The 22880-nt window shown below is 40.0% G+C and overlaps 2 protein-coding genes across 3 annotated transcripts in view; both read left to right on the forward strand.

The window, feature by feature from the left end:
• Positions 1–11835, forward strand: part of LOC145465416 (uncharacterized) — a 33593-nt gene extending 21758 nt beyond the window's left edge. The window contains 3 exon segments of the mRNA XM_081449198.1: positions 6070–6768; positions 7077–7097; positions 7246–11835. Coding sequence (XP_081305324.1) covers positions 6070–6768; positions 7077–7097; positions 7246–11708 — 5183 coding nt within the window. The 3' untranslated portion in view covers positions 11709–11835.
• Positions 11836–13445: 1610 nt separating this feature from the next.
• Positions 13446–18308, forward strand: LOC145465321 (uncharacterized). 2 transcript variants are annotated; one of them, XM_081449099.1, is made up of 3 exons: positions 13446–13933; positions 14616–14697; positions 16481–18308. In XM_081449099.1, the coding sequence occupies exon 3, from the start codon at positions 16490–16492 to the stop codon at positions 18302–18304; it is 1815 nt and encodes a 604-aa protein (XP_081305225.1). In that variant the 5' UTR covers positions 13446–13933; positions 14616–14697; positions 16481–16489; the 3' UTR covers positions 18305–18308. The 2 variants fall into 2 exon arrangements, with proteins under 2 accessions (XP_081305225.1, XP_081305226.1); XM_081449100.1 differs by lacking the exon at positions 13446–13933 and having other exon boundaries at positions 14051–14697.
• The last annotated feature ends 4572 nt before the right edge of the window (positions 18309–22880 follow it).

The following is a 22880-nucleotide window of genomic DNA, read 5'->3' on the forward strand; positions in this document are numbered from 1 at the left end:
GTGCAGTTGTGAAAACTTTCAAGCAAAGTAATCAGGATACGGCATGTATTACGTCTATCGATGACACGGTAAAATTTGTTTATGGACACACGGAAGCGTTTGTGGAAATCAGCCGTGGAAATTGCATCACTGACCAGAGGATTTAAATATAAGCCGTGCTGATAGATGAAGGGAAATTTTTTTAATGGTAAGAACTATTTACTTCCTGGTTATTTACATAGGTTTGTAAGCTGCAGCAGAATAAAAATCTGTTGAACTCAAGAAAGTTTTGTTGTATTGGAGTTTTGCTCATGTTTCCTTGCAAGGAATGTAATAAAGGTGCTCACTTTCATATGATCTTTCATGTCCTCATTTTTTCAAGTAATCCCATTCTGTTCTATTTTTTTTACAAAAAAGGGTCTTACACAATCAACAGATCATTAAACTGTCAAATTAAATCAATCGATCAACTTTTATTGTGCATTATTTACAGAATTAATTTACATCAGTATTATAATTAAATAAATATGAGAAGAGAAATCTATTTTGCATATGGCTATGGAAAGAATAAAAAAAATATGTGTGTGGTAACCAGGGTATAGGGTAGCAATTGGCCTTTTGAAGTGGTTACAACCATGTTAAGAAAAACGCCAAGAAAAAAATAAAAGTCCTATGCCAGTTGTTATCGAGTGGTTATACATGTGTGCTGGGGGCTTCCGTAATGGCTCTGCAGCAATTTTAATTAGCTTATCTGGAACATCTAATGATGGTTTTTGTACATTCAGGCTTGAGAAAAGCCTGTAGACATTACAAAACTAGATATAGGGCTATTCCACCATTTTGTCCCCCATCCCCCACTGCTTTTGTCAATGTAATTGTTTTTGTTCATTTTCAACCAGCTTATATAAAGCTTAACCTTTTGGGTGCTTCCAACAACAACAACAACACCAATTTATCTCAGTATTCCCATATGAGTACATGGTGTTACCAAACATATAATACAGCTAAAATGATGTAACTATAACAATAGTATCTGGCATTGGTATACATGTAGAGGTTCCTGATGTGAAGAGAGTGATTCATATTGGTGTGCCTCAATGTACATTAAGGAAGATTTTTTTTTAGGAAACTGCATGAACAAAATGAATGGGAAACAATGCAATGACATTGCTCTTTTACAATTCATGTTACTTCATGGTAATAAGGCTCTTCAGCCTGTTATACAACCATGTGCAACAACAAATCTCAATGTATACTTTCTACGTCTTGTGGTTGATCAGAACATCAGCCACATAGCTTTACTATCAACAATGGTTCTTTCTCCATCTCCTTTTTTTTCAGTATTATTTATTGAACTGCAAGAGCAACATTCCTATTTGAATTATCCATAAATGGTCATCCTTCAAGGAATTTATGTAACACTATTATGGTCTGAAAATTAACAAAGAATAGTAAATAATGGCAGGAAATAAATTATCTTTCAAAGGCTAACAAAAAGATTATGATATTTTTCTTATGGGGATATTAATGTAACTCTGTACACCTTTAATGTTTGATTTGTTTTTAGTAGAGATAATTCCCACATTACATTTGGAAACCCACTAGTCCTGATGATTCCTTATCAGTTATACATGTATAAATAATTGTCTCTTATATTTGTTCACAGTTATTTGCATGGATGATAAATTATTGTTATTTACTGATTAATGTTATTGTGACGGAATAAAGTTTTGCTAGTTGCAGTTGCTTCCTAACTAAAGTGGGGAGAGAGGAAAGGGCCGCAAATTTCAGCTTTGGTTATCTATGGTTATTTACCTTTACACATCATTTCCGCAAGTAAATTATAAAAAAATAATAAATAAATTTGGGTGAAGGCTCTAAAGCAAACTAAACTCTTGCCTGACCACAAAAGGTTTGTTCGTGTTTTTGGGGGGGGAGACTATAGGGGAGGTCTCAATAATAAAGAGAGGGGAGCTAAAAAAAAAGATATTATATATATATCTATAACAGCAGAAGCTTCTTAACAGATAGTAAAAGATACATACATAACAATATGTGGAAGAAACAAACCAAACTTTATGTTCAGACCATTTGCTACAGCATCCAGGTACGTAGCAGAGTATTATAACACGGACCTTTGACTCATTTTGGCAATTTAATATCAACACATTTTGGACTGCTAGAATCTGATCTCCTTGATCTTTCAGAGAGAGAAAAACACACTCACCTTCGCATTTCCAGTGCCACATTTGCTTAGCAAGAGTGATATTTCTTCGTCTTTTCACCCGGCTCTAAGTTTCCTTTTGAGCTTTTCATAAAGGAAGACAAACGTTTCTTAAAACCCACTGCCGATTCGAATTTAATTTTATGATTTCTTGGGGTATGGTCAGCGACAAAGTAATTGTTGTATTAGCTGGTTGATTCTCCGAGTTCTAAACGTTTCTTCCCACCTTCTCCGCTGCTACAACAAAGGACGATGATTACGATCGTGAATGACATCGTTGCAGGTGACGTACTCCTTTGGTTACGTGGAAACTTTAACGATTCCTTCGGATCGATCGGGAAAGGTCACCATTTGTTTTTTCGTAAAGCGCGCCTGTGTCAACTGAGCGAAGGTGCCGCCATCCGGGCCGGAAGTAAAATGGAATGCGTAGAGCTTTGTAATTTTCATTTCTGCTGCGCATTCATTTTTTGTCAGGCAATGAAAAAATTCGAATTTTTGGGTGCGTCCAGAGCTACTCGTCAACGACATTTTAAGACGAGTAGCACTGGGGACGAGAACGCTCGGGCGGCTGGTGCTTTCTCACGTGACTTCGTAGTGCGCATGATGACGAGGCAGAATTCCTTAGAGACCCTTAGATAGCTTTGTTTGTGCAAGTAGGTTGCCAAATTGAACTTCCGGTTGATGTAATCGTGTGCGTGTCGCTCGCGGTTAATCGCGTGCGTGTTAATTTGCCAGAATTTTCTCGTTATTCTCATTGCTTAATTTGCTAATGGGTACAAATACCATACTTGATGATATTCCAACTTATTCTGCGTTCGATTTTCCGTGGCAAATCCTTCAGTCAAATGAGAAGGGAGTCGGAAATCTGCAACGCGTCCGCCATCTTAAAAGTTTCCGGTAAGCTAAATTTATTGATGAACTTGAATCGGTCCTATTGATAGTTCTGGGCTTTCTTGATTTTCATTTTCCCATTTATTTTATAGCGGGTCAGTAGGGGGGTCAGTAAGGGGTCAATAGCGGGTCAGTTGACCAGGGGTCAGTGTTTTGTCGAAACCCATGTGGCAGATTTTAATCTGTTCTCGCGTGCAATCCAAGGAGATACTGACCGGTTTGAACTTATAAAACGGTTTATTAAGGTATGAAATTTACTGTGATGTGCTTTTTAGGCTTTATTTAGATCCAGCTTCTGCGATTTTCCCCGTCAAATTTGGCTAAATTTTAGTAGGTGATCAAAGGCCTCGGAGTAGGGTGTCTTCCAGCCTCGATGGTAAGCTTAGAATTTTTCGAAAAGTTTCCATATTTCGTCAGTCAAAGTGATGAATGTACCTTAAAATTCGCATGAAACGAAATTCCGTGAGCTGCATTTTAGGCGACATAGCACGCTTCACAAAATCGGTGAATTTTACCTTTCTGATCACGGTCGGCAACCTCAGTTCGGCCAAAATTCAATTTTGGCTCGTAGCAAAGCAAAAATAAGGAATTGGAAAATAATAAATTGCTTTTTATATACATGTGTGAAACCCTTTTCTCTGACAAAAAATGAAGGAAAAGTATTTTTGGTCCCGTAGTCGAGTGGACCGCTTTTAGCGGGTCTGCCACTTAATACTTTGTGAAGTGAAAAATTTATTTCAAGGTGATGTTGTTTTTTCCAGGCTTTATTTAACCGTTTTCTGGCTTGCAGTATGGAAGAGTATATTATTGCACATAACAATAACTCTGGATTAAAATATATATGGATTTTTAATGTACTTATGTTAAGAGAATGACCAAAATTTGCAAATTTGAAAGAAAGTTAGACTGTTTTACTCCTTACTTGACGAAAGGGAGGGGGTTCAATTCATTGCATAAAAAAGTACCCCTCCCCCCGTAACAGCACACCACACACACATCCTGAAGCTTTTGCTATGCTATTACTTCGAAGGAATAATTCTATGAGAGATTTGCGCGCGCTAAATCTTGTGAGCAATCATCGTAATCTGTGTTTATTTGACGCGCAACGTCGCGTCATATCACATCAACGTTCAGGTTTCTTTGTGCGTGTGTGGCGAGCGTATGGAGAACGTATGTATGTGGCACAGGCACATGTGTGTGGTACGCGTGCGTTTGTGGCACTTGCGCGCGCTCGCGTGTGTGTGCAAGACATGACCCGCGCACATGTAAAAATGAAATGTAAAGGGAACAATAGTACATTTTATGTTTATTACCCTCCTGCCATCGTATGTTGCTCCTACGTATTCCTATGTAACCAATGTATTAGTATAACCTGTATATTACCGGGATGTCTGTATGTACTCGTATGTTACTCGTAGGTATTCGTTTGTTACTCGTATTTACTCGTATGTTACTCGTATGTACTCGTGTGGTGTTTTAGTCACGATCCAAACGATCACACAATGCTATCGAGTAATAAAACTGAGGAGCGTTTCAACGAGAGGGATTGAGGCAGAGATCTTTACATGACTGAAAATATATCCCTCATCGGTGAGCGAGTCACCTCATCGACTGATGAAATTAATTGGCGGTTTCACTATAAGCCACGGAGTCTGCGGCAACAATAACGAAGTTTCTTTTGGCACAAATTTACCAGTTTTACACGTAGCTAACGCGGGAAAGTTTCGGCTGAATATGAACTTTTGGCTCTCTTTCATAGAAGAGGAAACAAACAAGCTGCTAAGGATAAGCAATATGTTTCAATTTTTTATTTGAACCCTGGCAAACACACAATAGTAATAAAACAGCAGACGACATTTCTTGAATCGAGCCAGGGAAGATTCCAGAAGATACGCAGTCACAGAAGCGTTCTTTGCACTTAAAAAGGAGAACTGACGTTACCTGAAATACAGCTGCTATGCCCGGCCAAAACGAGAGTGTGGTATCACTCATTACAAAAAATGAAAAAAGCGTGCATCTGAACTCGAGAACGGAGTTAATCACACTAACAACGGTAGAACGCATGAGTGTTACATGTTATGTTCTACCACAAGGAAAAGCACTAAACGTTCGTTGGTAGTCCCGTATGAAATGTATCTTTCACCTAACATGTAGTCGACTTTGACGCTAACTAATCTGCGCATGCGTTTGGAGCAAATTGCTTTTGTTATTAAGAGAATAGCACCACAAGGATAGCGTAAGATTTGCAAAAACATATATCTAACCGAATTCGCAAAAACATTCTCGCATTGACTCAAAGATAGTCCCAGCGGCCAGAAGTCCTCTGACCACCCATCTGGCTGAGAGATCGGCCAATCGCGCATGCACGTGGCATGGACCACTCCAAGCCTCAAACAAGGCCAAACAACTGGGTAAAATACCCAGAAACACAGTAAACATCAAGCTTATTTAACACTGAAAACTCAAGTTCTAGCTAGTTGGGGGTGTCAGTAAAAGAAACCCTCCCCTTCCCCCTGCTTAGGCGAAGCCCGAATCCAGGCAAAAACCTAGCGGGCATGTTTTTGCGAATTCGCTTAGATATATATATTTTTTGTCATATCATCAAAGAAAGTAACGTAAATATGCCAAGTTTTGCGAAATGCACACGGTTACCTATAGCTACACCACCCAAGCCCCCTTCTCGCAAGGCTGATTGATTAATTGAAATTGATTAATTAAACAAACATTAAAGTTTACATCTTATGGCGTTATGGCGTTATTGAGTTAGTGCCTTAGCGAACAGCGGGCCCCTAAACCATCCCAATAGTGCACTCTGCATTAAAAACAGAAGGTTGTCACTCGTGTCTGATTTCATATCAGAGTTTTTTTCTGGTTAAAAGCTATTCCTGCGACTAGTATACACAAAAGTGACAAAACGTCTAGTTTTTACCTACTAATTGAAAAGGATATTTTGCATTATGTCAACTTTGATGCAGGCATCCCAAGGCCATTTGGAGTCAAAGGCAAGGACACATCTTATCCGAGGGGCTTTGTCCTCGATGCAGAAGAGAACAGGGAAGTTGAATTTAAATCTCTTACAAGTGCACAGCCTTCATTACTTCCTTGGAAAATCATGGACAAAGCAAAAAAGTTCATCTGTGCTTGCTTAAATGCAGATAGGAAAGGCATCATTTATTTTGGAGTTGGAGACTCTCAAGAACAGAATTCAAGGTTTAAACGAGGTGAGATTCTCGGGCTTCACGTGGAAGATAAAATAGATGACATTATGAAGGCTTTTCAATTCGTCCTTGATGATCACATTAAGAGTGATGATGGCCCTCTCAAAAAAGGAGGAGATCAAAGCTGCATCAACATAGAGTTCATTCCAGTAACGAGTGAGGGAAACCGCACAAACTTGTGCGTCGTTGAAATCGAGGTCTCTCGTGACTGGAAATTGTGTAAAGACAATGTTTACTATAGTAAATGTTGGACTGAGAAACGAGGAGTCAAGATTGAGAAGGATCTATGTACAAAGAAACTGAGTGACTTTTACAAAGTGTTCAAAGATGAAATTGATGACGTTGCCATTCGAACCAGTGGCGCATCCAGCAGTGTGAAGCAGCATGAAGTTAACAGGCAGGTGAAAGAACCTCTGACGGCAAAGTATAAGGAATGGAAGAGGGAGACAAAACAAGGTAAGTGCGTTTGTTTTCTACTTGTGATCTCATACGGTGGTTGGTAGTTATATAGATGTTACACCCTAAGATCTAAAATTGTAGAACGAAAAAACCTACCAGTAGCAGAATTAAACCATGTTTTGGCACGCTTTTTTTTTATCCCAAATGTTCGATTAGCAACTAAATAATACGAGAAAGCTAGATGCCTAACAGTTTAAAGGCATTCATTCATGTGACAGTGCGAGTTATTTTCAAGATTAAATAGGTGGTTACCGTGGTTTGAAGTCCAAATCAGAGGTTTACTTCAGTTGGGTTTTTTCTTTTAGGTACCAGTGAATCACTCGAAGGTAAGCACATTTAGTAGTTTGTAAAGTCAAATGAATAAGAAAACCGGTTTTATTTTTATATCTGTACAAATTACCTCTTATTACATTTACTGTAGCAAATTAGATTCAGAATAAACGGTATTATCGAGTCCTCTTGCTATTGCCACAGGCCCAGTTCCGGATGACTCTGACGTCAAGAGAGTCAGTACATTGGTAAGAGACCGATTGCGTGACGTGAACTCCAAAGACTTTGGCTACATTTTAATTGCCAACAAGTTGCCTTCCCTGTACAGAGGAACACCACATCTGGCTTTCCTGCAAAACATCCCTTGGCTTGCAGTATTTGACTTGTTTGATGCTGCTTCCAAAAAGGATGGCTTGTACTATGTTTGCAACGAAACAACGGATGCACCAAGAGCAAAACTCAGAAGTCTCGATGACTTCAAAGAAGTTTCATCTGATTGGATATCTGGTAACGACTTCACCCTTCCAACAAGAGGGACCACCTGGATTTTGAATAACGAAGAAATGCAAAAAGGAGGCTGGATAAAATGTTGTAGAGACTGTGTTTATCGAGCTCTCTCCGCTTACAAACTCTGTTTTCCTCCAGGACGGCTTTTGTGCGTCTTTCTTGGCCTTAGTGAGAGCGCTGTTAAAGAGATGGTTGACATCATGGAATGCTGTTTCAGTATCTTTGGAAATTCGGCAGGTAACTGTGTCACCATTATAAGCGAAAGCAAGATTGTTGCAGAGGCATTTATCAAGTCTTCCGAACCTTCACTGCAGAAAGAACTTAGAGAATGCTCCGTTTCCGGAATTCCTTGGAGCCTGCTGAAAGAAATCGTCCGTGAAATGGTTGGGCCGACTAAGTTTGAAGAGAGAGGAGCCACAACTGAACTCCCGTATTTCAATGGCAAACTCAAAGAAGTTCTTAACAAAGCGATCCATTCATGGGATGATCTTGAAGTTTACATTCCAAATCCTCGACTGCCGAGTTCAGCAGAGGACATCGAGAAAGCGAGGAATGCCTTTTACAAGGGCGCCCAAGCAAGCCAGACAAATCTATTTCACAGCCATTGCATTCCAAGAACACTTGAAGACGAGACGAACCTGAAAGTTGAGCATGCACTGAAGTCCTTGTCTAAACCTGGTAAGGAACTGGGCTGTCACGTCAAGACCGTCACTGTTCCTTATGAACCGGGATCAGGTGCAACGACCTTGTGTCGCAGAATCCTGTGGAACAAGCGAGAAGACTATCGTTGTGCTGTCGTTAAGGCAATAACACCGGCTACAGATTATCAAATCGAGCAACTGCAAGGAATAATTTACGACGAAAAGAACATTAACTTTTCACCTCCTGCTCTTGTTCTGGTAGATAACTTCCCTGAGAATGAAACCAGACGTTTAACGGAAAAGATTGAAAAAAGACAGACCAAGTGCGTCATCCTGTCAACTTTCCCGATTGGAAAACTGAGTGCTAACACAGACTTCGACATAACTTCATTGCGACAACTAGATGAGCAGGAGATGAGCCTTGTGAAAGATATTCTAATCAACATCACAAGTGACAGTGAACGAAGAAGAGGAGCAGAAGAAGTTCTTGAAAGAGAAAAGCGTTTCATTTGGTTCGGGTTGGAGCTTTTCGGACGAGACTATGACAAGATAGAGAAAAGGCTTCAGAACCATATCAACAGCACCCTCGACTTTCTGGGAGATTCTCAAGCAATTCATGAGATGGTCCTTAATTTCTGCTGCTTTCTGCATTATTACAGCGATGGACGCGCTATCCTTCCCCATTCAGTTGCCAGTGACTTTCTTTATGAGGCCAGTGATGAAAAAGACGAAGAATGCGCGTTAATGAAACACATTCACAGGATCTTTGGAGGACTTCTCCTGGAAGGATACAATGAAACAAATGGTTACCACGGCTGGAGGCCAGCACATTCTCTGGTCAGTGAGGTTGTAAAGTCTAGAAAAAGCATCGAGGGCACTGCGATACTACTTTTGGAAAAGATTCACGAAGGAAAATCCTACGTGAACAAATTCTTGAAGGAGCAAGTTTTCAAGCTGTTCTTGGATCGCAAGAGAATTTCCGATACAGTTGTGCTGGAGGATATGGCACAAGACGTTGGTAGTATTGACTCTGACATTGAGGCCGAAGTTTTTGGCTTCTATGAAGTGCGTACCAGGTATTCTCCTTTGATAGTGGACATCTTGGAGGGGGACAGTGGTATTCGAGGAGCCCTCCGATTGCTCATCGCAATTTGCCAGAAGGCATCCCAAACTGAGGAGAAGGCATATGCTTGGCAACAGTTGGCTCGGTTCATGGGTTATGAGATGCGTGCGAAAGAAATGGACTCTAAGGATGACCTGCATCATCGTCTCTACTCCACTATGAACAAGGAAGGAGACGTCAAACTGCCAATGCCAGCGGAAACATGTATCGACGCAGCACACGTTGCGGTAGATATCGCCATAAATCAGCAGCCTAAGTACAGTCATCACTACGTGACAAAAGGAGTTTTGTACCTTCTGCAGCTTAGAGACTTCAAGCCAGAGGAACTGCCTAACCTTCCCTGCTCGTTGCCTGTAGTGATCGATATATGTCGAAAAGCACTGGAAGTGTATGACAAAGCACTTAGCACGACGAATACTCTCAACCACTACTCCATGATTGGAAAAATTCAAGCCATGGTCTCCCTTCTTGAAATTGTAAAAGGATTACCATGTTTTCGTCTCGAGAGTGAAAGATTTACAAGGTACTTAAAGAAATTCGAAATTCCAAGAGAAATGGAAGACACACTGAAGCAAGAAGAACACAGCTATGTCCAGGAACTCAGTACTGGGACACTTGCTCTCTTCAACGAACTCTTCCGAGACGTTAAGCTCCGACAAATGACCACGTACGACGAGAACGAGATCAGAGGCTTAAGTAATGCAAAAATAAGGGCATCAAAACTGCGGCGAACCTTTTACGAAGTTACCGGTTTCGACAGAAGTGAGCTCAGTGACGAGGACGTTCCGATGCTTTCATCCCCTCTGGCGAGAGATGCACCTGCTCTGTACCAACAGATTGTTCAAGACATTCTTTTCAAGCATGATGAGACTCCGTACAGCTCCTGGGCCAATTTAGGAGATGGAGATGTGTCACTGATTTACAATCTGCTTAAACCACTTTGTCTTCGTGGTTTTGGGAGCCAAGACGATCTCCTAATTTGCTGCAAGGCCTGCTTGCGTATGAAGGAAAGACCATCCGTTGATGAGCTTGATAAAATTGTGAGCAAATGGGTTGCCAGGTATCCCAGTTCGGAATGGGCTCACCTTTTCAACTACATGATCCACTTTCCTACTCCTAATGGAAGCCTTGCTGCTTTCAGTCATTCTGCAAAGTTGTCCATTAAACAGTGCGACAAAATTGTACGAGACAAGACGGGAAAAGGATTTCGGAAATCGGCCGCTGAGTACTTCCTTGGAAAGGGAATCGGGTTGTACGCCTTTGTAACTAGCCAGGAATTTCAGACGAAGTGGGAAAATAAGACCGACTTTTGGAGAAGTAAGGATATCTCTGGGAAGCTGGAACGAGTGTGCGGTCAAAAAGACGTCAATTTCAAAGGTGTTATAACGTACCAAGGAATTCAGCTACGCTTTGACGACACACGTTATCCATATGAAAGCAAAGATGACTTGTGGTTCTACATTGGTTTTTCTGTTGCCGGTCCTTACGCCTATGATCCCGTCGACAACGACACCTACGCCATTTTGAGCCGCAAAACCAGCGAAAGCGTGTTTTCCAATTTTCCAGCATTCGAGGCGGCAAATAACAAGGACAACTATGGCACGCCTTTCTCTAAAAGGGGAAAACTCCGTGAGCCGAAGCATTCAGCAATGAAAAGAAGACAAGGGCCAGATGTGACAACAGCTGAAAACCTGGATGTTCTATCAGCTGGTGACTTTTCTGGCGTACCTTGCGGTATTCCTGCATATCAAGTAGAAAAACCGATCAGCTCGTCCATGCCACATAACCTTAACGCGATACCCAGTAGCTGTCGTGACAATCCAACAATGGTCCCAAACTCCAAGTTGTCTTCAAGTTCCGAAGGTTTTTCGACTGGTATGCTATCGTGGGCAAGTGTTGATAACCTTAATCGCCAGACTGCACCAAAGTGGGCGTCGTATGCTTCTGCCCTACAACTGGGAAGCTCAAGAAGAGAGGAACAAATGGCAAAAGCTACGACTAAACAGCAGCAGGGTATAGCTTGCAATTCGTTGCCTACAAAAGATCGCACCTGGAAAAGCGTTAAAGGGACTCGTGACAGAGGAGAGCAAAAACAAGTATTTAAACCCAGGTACGTTGACAAAACAGGAAAAATTCACCATGGTTCATGGGTTCTTGGTGCTGAGAAGTCTAGAGAATGCAAGATTCACACGAAACAAACCTGTGACATTAGATCAACAAGTCGCTGTCGCTATGCACATTCGTGGAGAGGGGATACTCTCCAGCATGTGTGCACCATGTGCACACGAAATAACAAGCCTGTGTGCAAAGAAAGGAATGCTCACGAAATGTATATTTGGAATTTAGGTCCATACTATAAGGAGGATGGGACGATTTGGAAAGACCCGCCACAATAACTCCTGAAGTTAACACTTTGACATTGAACCATTACACAAGATGGGTGCAGAAAAAACTCATTTGTCAGACAGAATTCAAACTGGATTAGCATGGCCACGAATTAAATTAAACATTTTAAGCATAAGCATTTTTAGACCAATTTTTCTGGTTGCTGGAAAATTCAGATCTGTTCCTTGAAATAATTGATATCTATGTTAGATATCATTGAGAAGCACTTTGTATAAAAGAAGCAATCTATTTTGACACACTGGATAACTATTTTGTCACTACTAACAGTGGTTTTGCGATTTAAGATAAACTTTACCAAACCGGGTGTTAAAAAATACCGTAGTGGCAGTCAGGCATGACAAAAGTAAGAATTAAAAATTGTTGACACTTGCAAAAACCCTTTTCGTGTGAAGGTTTCGGTTAAAAATACTATAACCTTCTTCAGCATAAATGGGTGTTATGTACATTTATTCATGGAGTCTAACCATCGTTCATTATTTATCTCCAAACTGGACGCTTTCGACTTTGCTAATTGACAGCATGCAGGACCCGTTTCAATATGAACGTAGTAAATAACTTTGCTCACCAGTAGTAGCTATCAGTTTCTCACTCCCTTAATAACTCAGTCGGTATCTGGAAGTCTTCACATTTGAAGGACGGGACTGAGGATGAGCATATGGAAGGCCGCCATCCCCAAGATTACCTGCTAGAGATGGCTGGTAGATTAACCTGCATTGTTACAGCATAAATATCTGCTCCCTCAAAGCTTTTCGCTCTGTCGCGGGTCAAGCTGACAAACTCGATGCGATGAAGTCGATTAAGGCGAAGAAGTCGATATTCCCATGTGTGCACCGGAGCAAGACTTCCTGCAAGTTTTGAAGACATGACTGAATTATCGAAGGTATGTAAATGACTTAATTAGGCAGTTGTGAAAATAGAACCTGGCAAGAATCTGTCAGGAAGTGTTTCTGGAAGACATCGAAGGATACTCGTTCGACTTTGCAGTACGGATGAACTGAGGCATCACAAACCATACTCTGTGGACTGTTACACCAGTTGATCTGACGACCCTTACGAAGTGATCCTGGCTTTTGTAATCGGATACGTTTTCCAAATCGAATACAACTCCGTAAAAAAAAATCCACTTTGTCTGTTTTGTGAATCTCGAATACTTTAAGGGAGGAGAAAGACTGCAATTATATGAATATTATCATTACTTAAGACAAAAAACCATCCAGTCCAGCTAGCCTGAAATTCCTTTCTTTTGGAAGTTCCACCTCCAGTCACCGCATAGCTTGCATTTCATCAATCACAACTTTGGTCTCCAGTAAATAGAAAGGTTCTATCGAACTTCGATATGATCTCATGTTTGATTTGAATGTAAATTATGATACGTCGAACTTCGCTAGAACTTCGCTAAGGTGATTTTAACTAATGTTTGAATAATGTTTTTTGATTTCTTTTTTCACATTCTGGTCCTTGTTTTCGCTGTCTTACATGTAAGGTTTTCCTTCCCAGGTTCTTCTCTTCAAACACGCTCTTACACATATGTACATACCGTCTTTTTCACCAGTGCTCCGCTGAGCTTAATCGTGTTTCTAAACCTTCTACCATAATTTACATTCAAGCCGTACTTTCACTACAAACGCAGAAAACGTTTTTCAATGTACAAAAAAAACACGATGTGTTTTGATAAACTGCAGTCAGCTTTCTTGCCTAGCGATAAAAGTGTTTTGCATCTTCAACAGTAAACACATTTCCATTTTCGGCTGGGAGATGACAGCGCCTTATTAATTAACTATTCTTGTCAACTTTACTTCACAATTGCTTTCTCCGTCAGTAGTTTGTTGCTATGTATGCGTAACCTTGGAAACACGGGAGACATTTCCGCCTCGATCTTACACTATATTAGTTTAGAATCACTTATAAAGCCGCAATGATTAGCCTGGTTAAAAGAGATCCATTATTCGAACCCAGCTTCCAAGTGCGTTATTGGCAACTAAGAGAAAACTATTTACTGGACAAAGAAATTAACGATGCAATTTCATTTCTTGTCACTTGTAAACAATTCCTTTTAGTCATTTAAATGCATCAGAAATTTCCATATGGTACTCGTCTTGACATCGCGAACGGAAAGAATCAGCCATGTTGGATCGTGAAAAGTGATCGAGTCGAGTGAAAACAGCGAAAAGAAGAATTTCTGCCGTTTGTAAATCAGCAGTGAATCATTGAAAAGGTAAGTAAAGCTAGAATCTTTTTTTTTTCTATACAGTTGATAATATATGTTCCGTTTCTGTCCGAGATTTCTGTGTCGTCCCTTTAAAATAACAGTATTTCAGTCAGCTGCTTATGGAAACGACGTTATAAACACGAATACATGTAAATTGGTTACAAAATTATAGGACAGTATAGTGAAAATTATTACTTTACATAGCCCTCTCACAAACCTAGGTTACAAGTTTACTTATATCTGCTCCACACCAAATAAAAATGGTTAAATTTGAAACGAGAAGGATTACACTTGTTGATTTATTACTTGGCAAATCGCAGTGCGATAAGTTCAAATAACGACCGCTTCGTGGTGATCAATCATCATGGATGATTTTAGTGTTTTCAAGCGTACGCTAAAATAGAACAAAAATAATTTTGACGTTGCTTTCTTTCCGGTTAAAGGTCCGGCCAAATGATCGGACTTCCCGTCACAAAAAAAATAACATTACGGGAACAAATGAGAATATTGATGCTTTGCTTGAAATCGACTGCACTTTATAAATTGTGTTTGCGGTCAAATCGCTTTTCGTGGAACAGCTGAAGAAAATCTTTTTTATTACGTCATCACCACGGTAACATCTCTTTATCGGTAGGAATTCAAAATCGATAATTCAATTCACTTTTATTTTTGTTGTCATTTTATTTAGCTTGCCAAACTTTGAAGCCGGAGACCGTTCAAACACGCCGGCTGACAAGAAGGAGAGATTTGGTGCTTGGCATTCGGACAAGGTAAGTGTTCAGTTAAGCTTTAAGTTACGCCAAAATAAAAACATCAATGAATTTGCATGGATTGTTCTTAATAGCGCTGCGTCTCCACTAATCAAAACTGGCATCGGTTGTCATTTGGTTAACAGTGTAATATATCTTTTCCTTACTAAATAATTAATGTCGTCAAAACGCTTGTTATGAACATTTTCCACAGGAACATTAGACTATTGAGACTTATCAGTGGAGGGATTTGTAAACTACAAATTCCCTTTAGGAGTCAATAAAACGATTTGAACTACTCATTTAGCTTCATTTGGGTTTTATTTCATGGTAACGCACTAGAGAGAGTTTCCATAAACAAACTGAAACAGTGGTTAGCCGGTGAGAAATTGCTCTTTTAAAACCTGTTGATAACAGCCTTTATTCCAAGGCAGGTAGAACTTTGTTAGTGAAGTTTAAAACTCCCTGCTTCGTCATCTGTTATGATTAAACTTTGCTTGGAGACTCAGGAACGAGAGAAAACAGGCTGTTTACACTTCCTATACGGCAACTGTCAATCAGGCAGCCGAATATTTATTTGTTTCTAGCTCTCTGAACAATTTTCAACAGCAAAGAAACTCACCTAAGGGCGTAGGAGTGACTGCAAGTTACTTGAAGAACTCTCAAAAGATCGATCGTCGCCTTCATCATTGATACAAAACTATTTGACTTTAATGTTCAGCCATGTCAAACCAGTTTTCAGTTTTACAAAGAGTAACTCAAGAATATTTACATAACACATAAAATTGAGTAGTAAATTTGAACCACTTCAATTATTTTAGTACTCCAATGTTAGTTTGCTTTAACATTCTGTTTTCGTCACTCAAGAGCTTGCTCTCTCAAGTTAGCTGGTTGGTTCAGTAGTCATGACATTTTAAAGAAACTTCAGCGCTAAAACAACTGTTTTAACTTTTAAGTTTCAGTAAAACCATTTAAATTTAACTCTAGCAGGGGAGAGCGAGTTGAGGATAGTTCCTCTGACATGCGCAGTACCTTTTCATTCGCACACTCGGCTGCACACTACTTGTGTTGTAGTTTAGTATCTCTGCCATTCCTGACAACCGGTTAAGGGTCGTATTGATCAAAAGATCATGTCTGATGGTCTAAGTGCTACAATTTACAAACAATTTACGAGAACCAGACAAGTTACTGATATTTGCTTGATTGAATATTGATAGAAGTAAAGGAATTGCCACGCGTCCTGAGAAAGTCACTGCCTGAGAAATCACTGTTCGTGCGCTTGTACAAAAGTCATTTGTAGTATGAAAATTTTGTTATTCACAAACTGTAGAGCCTCGGATTAGCTTTGTTCCAGAGAAACCGTGACAAATCAAGATATGGGTTTTGCGGTAACCCAGATTACTTGTCCCTCACGTGACATGGGCATCATCGCTGATTTCAATCAAAGCGCACGAATTGTATAACACACTGAACATATTTTGCAAAAGCAATACGCTGTGTGGAACTGATGTCTCAGTAAAATCTTATCATGGCTATCTTGGTAGAAGAAACAACTGTTACCCTTCTTTTAGAGTAAAAAAAAAGAGTACTTTTATCAAAACGGCGGCCACTATGTGCATAACTTTTTCGCTACTTGGGATATCTACACAAAATCTTGGTCCCATTGTTTTTACCTATGAATAACCTGCTTGCAAATACGAAACGCGCTCAGATTTAGAAATAGACTTTATTTCCTTTGCATGTCTTATAAGCTGAGTCGGGTTTTGCTTACTGATCAATATGCATTGAACCTGTCTCTTAACAGACACCCAGAATGGCAGCAGTTGCGTCCAATTTTGCTCCGACAGTTACAGTAAAAGTGTACAAGAATGGAAACCGCAACTTTCTTGGTAAAACGCTTGTTATCAACAGACGTCACATCCGGACAATGGACGCCCTGTATGATGAAGTTACAGCGCACATTGCGGCGTTTAATGCTGTGAGGAAAATTTGTACACCCATCGGCGGTCGACCAATCCAGAGCTTAGAGAATATTCAAAACAAGAGCGTCTACGTGGCGGCAGGACGGGAAGAGTTTAAAAAGCTGAACTACGCCGATCTGGGCATTTCAAAGCGGCGTCCGCCTCGTAAGACGAACAATTCTCCAAAGAAAACGGTCATTGTGACGGAGGGAAGACATAAGATGGATTACGAGTGGGGCAAACGAGAGTTGAAAATCATTCACGTGTTCTGTAATGGAGATGTGTTCAGACCGAGTGTGAAAATCGTACTTCAAAAGCGATTGCAGCAAAGTATGGAACAAATTTTAAACATTGTGCAAGAGCACGTTTTCGTGGCGGCCGCAATCGCTGCGCTATATACAATCGACGGCAAGCTGGTGCTAGCCCCCTCGCAGTTAGTCTCGGGACAAAATTACGTGGCTGTCGAACGAGGGAGGTTTTTTAAACGAGCGAATTATGGCGGTGCAGCGTCTTCACTATCAAGGAGTCCCCGAGCACCATTTTTACCTCAAATCGGCAACGGTCAATTGACCAACAAAGAAGGACGATTGCCAAAGAAGAATAACTCGAAACGGAAACCAAGGGGTCATCTTGCAAAAACTAATGTCGAAAACAAAAGCAATGAACTCTCGCCACGTGACCAGTCAAAAACTGTCAAAACTGAGTCTGTCGAGTCACCGCGTGATATAGTATCCAACTTGTCCCCAGATCTCACAACCTTTACTCGTGGGCTTCGAGTATCACAAGATAATTTCACAATATCTGCTTCGCCGCCTACACAGCTTGAAAACGAGACCCCAGTACAAGAATACGCAGGACTTAAAGAGGAAGATAACAAGGAAGATAGTTTAACAGTTGGTAATGTGTTTAAGGCCAGCGGCTTGCTCCAGGAGAAGGCGGCTGAAGTGAAAGACACACATCAAACAAAGGAGGAAAAGCCAATCGACCTACTTCCGGCGGAAGAAGTTTTGGAGGAAGTACTTGAACAGGTCGAAGACGTAAGGAAGAGTTCCGGCGATAAAGACCAGGACGCCGAAGGCAGGCGTGAGGGAAATGAAGACGTTGAAGACATTGAGACTATGGAAGACAATTCAAAGTTGAATCAAGCCAAGGACAATGAAGAGAAGCCGCAAATACAAGCCTGGCAGCATGAAGATTCAGAATCACGGGCAGCTGCGGAGAGCTCTAAAGAGACGGAGCTGAATTCTCGGCTCTCACCCAACGAAAAACACCAGGAACCTTCAACCCCTTCAAACGTGGACGATGATAAATCTACCCATGTTGAAGCACCGAGTGAGGAAGAGAAAAAACAGGATGATGGTTCCAGGAGAGAGACTTCGTCTCCAGAAAAGGCAATAAGTCCCGCAGCCAAAGAGGAAGATGAAAACACGCCTCCAAGCTCCGAGCCAGAGAAATCTGATGAAGACGATTCTGAGAATTCTGAGGAAGATGATAATGATGATGATGATGATGATGATAATAATCATGAAGAGGAGAAACAAGAAAACCAAAATGAGTCGGACAATCCAGCAAACGAATCAGATTCAAATAATGTTGATAAAAACTCTGCGCCTGATAAAGGTTTTAATGATGCGCAGAACAGTGACAAGACAAGCTACATTTCATGAAAAAGTGACCTTAAGCTTCATACGTCTGAGAGATCATTATTGGCAAATAAGGATATAGATGTGATTTGATTTCATATACATTTTATGTGTACATTATTATACGCTTGTTGTTGCAATGGTAAATGTTTCGAAATTAATTTGTTGACGCATTTGTTGTATCTGTTGTGGACTAAGTGAAGAGAATTATATGCATTTCCTGAACAAGAAACGGTTCAGATTTTAACGTCTATGATTTTTTTTTTCGAGCTCTTGAAGGCTACCAGCCATCAAACGAGATCATTCTTTGTGGTATGAATTTATGTTTTATGCTGACATGTCACGAGAGCTAAATAGCCCCAATTTCGTTTTTTTGTTTTTTGTTTTTGTAGTTTATGCCCGAAACTGTCTCGCATCCACGTTGAATTACATTGTAATGCAAATAAGAAAAGTTAATCGTGTAAAGGTTTTGATCAGGGCATCCAGCCATCCCCTGGCAATAATTCATTACAAGCTGCTGCTTGAGACTTTACGTTTCAGTTCGATATTATGGCCTCAATAATCCAGCCCGTTTTTGTGTCGTAGTTCCAACCTTGCGTGCAGTTTTGATTATTAAAGCCTAGTTTTCACTAGCGACGCAAGCACAAGCGCTAGCACAAACGCAAGCAATAGATAACCCAAGTGAAAACGAAATTCGACGCAAACACAAGCACAAGCAAAATCACCAGAACCTTCCGCCACTTTGGAAAACTGTTTAGGCGCGAGGTTACGACAAAGGAAGAGAGCGGTACTGTGAGATTAAGATGTCTTGCCCATGAACACGTCGCAAAGACCCGGAATCGAGCAAGCGAACTAAAGATTTCGCATCTCGCATGGTGAATCAAACTCATTTATTATGTGGTGGTCCGATTGGGTCCCGGTCGAGTTCTTATATAGACCTCTAAGAAACAAATACATTCTTCAGAAGTCAGGCTATTTTTTTATATATATTTTGGCTTTGGTACAAAAATGACGAATCGAATTTTCGTCTTGATTTGTTAAAAGTGAATATTTTATTTGAAGCGCTTCCGTTTATAGAATATGCTTCAAAGAAATCAGTTAAAAGGAGGAAAATACTGCAAAATAAAATAATTATCAATGTTATTCAAGTCAAATTTGCGTAAAAAACAGAAGTAGACGGCAAAATAAACATGACAATCTTTTCTCTGTAAGAATGATTACAAACTTTCCCAGAGAATGCAGAACGAAAAATAAAACAAAATTGTTTTGAAAAACAAGGGAAACCTTTTCCTGTCATGTTCGATTTTCCTAATTTACAGAAATACTGTGTTTATCAATCAAGGACAGCTGGCTTGGCTATTTCGAGGGATTTAGTCGAAAACAATAAACATCTTGAGTGGTTTGGCTAATAAATTTCGATTTTAGTTACATTTACCTGTTCCCAAACTCACTGTGACGATGCCACGTAAAGAAAGCATTGAACTGTGCGTTACCTCTGCTGCACAAAAAATGCGTGCATCAACAGTTTTTAGCGTGAAGATAACAAAAGAAAATGAAAGTCGCTTCAGAGAGGAATCAGTGGATATATTTAGAGTGAAAAACGCTGCAAAGCGCTCATTTTTGTGCAAGGATCGACGCGAATTTGGTTCACTTCAATCCACATTAAGAGATCTCCAAAAAACTAGCGAAACCAGGATAAAAGAATATGAAGATAACAAACGGAATCTGCATTGGGTTCTGTACAATCTACGCCACGAGAAAACAGGTAAATAGGCAACTGGTTCAAAGAGAAAATGCATCATGCAAACTATGGCTCCGTCCACAATACGCCAGAGAAATATCAAAACGCAGCTTTATTTGCACGGTTTATTTCTACACCAATTCTTCACGAAAACGGAGCTTTTCGAAAACTTTCTTCAAACCAGATTAAACCATTTTAAAGACGGAACTTTTCGAAAACGACGATGTTACGATTACCATGTGAGTTTTCCCGAAACACAAATCCAAAATAACCAGTGATTGTTGCGTTTTCAAATTTCTCCGGCTTACGTAGTGTGGACGGAAAACATTTGATGCGCGTTTTCAGAGTGAAACCTCCGTTTTCAAATTTCTTGGGCAAAGTGTGGACGCGGTCTATGCCGTCTTTTATGGATAATTCAGGTGACTAAATTCTTCAACGAAATTGTAGTCAGGTTTTAACCAACAGACTAACTAAGCAATTTATCTTGTTCCATTGTGATGTGCTGAGAAAAAAATCAAACTCTCGCGCTTTATAAGAAGCACGGTTGAGCGAAATGACTTTCGTGCTCAAAAGTGAAAGATTTTGGGTTAATTAGTTATTCCGATGGGTGTTAAGTTTGTTAACATCTTTCCCAAATCATGATCCAAAACCATTTCCGATCCATAAACCCATGTACTGATTTGCATCCAACGCCAAACACTGAAACATTTTAAGCCCGCCAAGTCTGATAGATAAAAGTTACACCTACATTATTGAGCTTAAGGAATCTGACTGACTCGCGCCCTGTTTACAATAAATTGTTTTTCTTCAATGCTATACCTGAACCCATTCGACACAAAATCGGAAATTGAATTACCAGGATAAACGAAATCGCAAGCAACGGAAGCTCGGCAGATCTAGGGAGATTTGTTGCGGAATTCTCTGCTGTCTTAATATGCGAGAGGCGGCGACATATTCTCGTTGCACGCTAAAAGCCTTTACTTGTTTAGTTCTGAATGTTTACCGACATAACAGTTTTTCCTGATATTATATATTGCATGATTGCATGTATGGAGATGAGTAACAATGCAATTGAAATATTCATGAATTTAACCTTAACACTTAATTTTAATTACCAAAAATGTTACCATTATATTAATTCTAAATTTAAATTTACTCAGTGAGTCAGTGAAAGAAATGATGAAATGGATAACTCTTTCCCGTAACTAATGACCATTCCGTGGTAAACATGTTGAAAATTTTTGCGTCTATATTAAACTTCGGAGTCCAGGGGTCCTTTTATCGGAGTGCTATTTTGAAACAGCCATTACGCATGTTTGGGTCCCGTCGGTTTTTGCACTTACCAACACCATTCAAGTGCTACTTTCAATCCACATACAAAAGAGACATTGTGTACCTCATTAAATTAGCGATAATGGAATTTCCAGAAGCCGTATATAAGAATCTTACCCGGCTCTCTGGACCAATTTGCGCAAAGCATATAGAGACGAGTATTTATGCTTAACCGGTTCTAGAATCAGTTTTAAACTCACATTTCCTGAGGGATTACTCAGAAAAAAGTGGTGACAGAGATTGAAAAGTGTTTTATGTTGCTAAAAGCTTGCAAAATTCACTCCTTTAAGCTGAAAAATCCACGCGTTTATAATACATGTAAATAGATCGAAGTGTTTTCATTATTTCAATTAAACGTTTTTAAAAAGTGTTTTTGCGATTTCTTTTCTCGCTTTCCGCGCTGCTTTCAGTTCAGATCACAAAACAACACATACAACTATTCAACCGGCCAATCACAATATAAACGCTTTCTTCTCTCTATGAAGCAAATTAGCACTCTATGGGACAAGACTGAAGTACATCTACGCGAAAATTTTCAAAACTTATCAATGCTGTTTGAGTATGTCTTCCAGTAGACAAGCGTATGTTCTGCCTAGCGACAGTATCGCTGACACAACAAGAAGGCTATGTTATGGGAAGATTCGTAGAGAAAACACTGCCTTGCTACGAACCATTGAAGGGTTGAACGAAGAAGAGGAAATCCGTAAGAGGAGACATAGAGACGAGAAAAGCAACCTTCAACAGATAATATATCACTTGAATTATCAAAGAGAAGGTAAAGGAGAAAACTTAAACTGAAACGGCTCAGGTCAATTTCTCAAACCGAATGGTGTGAGACCAGCAATTACGGGTGTAATTTTTAAAAGCCTCAGTAGTACTTAAAGGCATTCGGTTCACCTCGGGAAATGTTATGTTTCGAAAAGCCGTGCTTTCTCTGCAGGGATGATTTGATCAGTAGTGTGGTTAGAAAATGAAAAAGGAGAAAATAAATGGAATAGTAGCAGCTTATGACAGATTAACATTTCGAGGTATTACGGAAGACTAGAGCCTCAAACTAGCTCACTATGATAAACTAAAGAAGCTATTTCTGTGACCTTTTGCCGTAAGGAATTCGAAGTTGCCTTTTTTTTCTTGTTCCTCATTCCTATTCCATGCAGAAGATACGCCCAACGTGATTTTTTGTTTAGTTATTTTTTTTTTAATCAGTTGGCAAGAATTCCAGTTGGTGCGTAAGGGCATACCTCAATTTTAGGGCCAAGATTATGGTTCGCACAAATGGCGAACGATTCAATTGCACTCATTACCAAGCCAATTTGGAGTGATAACTATGTACCAAAACCAGGAACGCTAGTAAAGACCTATATCCGACCTTAAAATTTCTCAAAACGAATTTTACAAGAACTGCATAGAATACAGAGAAGAGCATTGGAATTGAAACTGACCTTACGTACCAAATCCTCTACAGGTTTGTCCCCTTCGGGAAGCATAATTGCTGGTGATACAAATCGCCTCGCTTCCACGCGCGGA

This window comes from Orbicella franksi, chromosome 13 (assembly GCF_964199315.1).
Source record: "Orbicella franksi chromosome 13, jaOrbFran1.1, whole genome shotgun sequence".
In the NCBI taxonomy this organism is placed as follows: Eukaryota; Metazoa; Cnidaria; class Anthozoa; order Scleractinia; family Merulinidae; genus Orbicella; species Orbicella franksi.

Coding starts and splice junctions, on each gene's coding strand:
- LOC145465321 (XM_081449099.1), top strand. CDS start 16,490: ATGGCAGCAGTTGCGTCCAATTTTGCTCCGACAGTTACAGTAAAAGTG.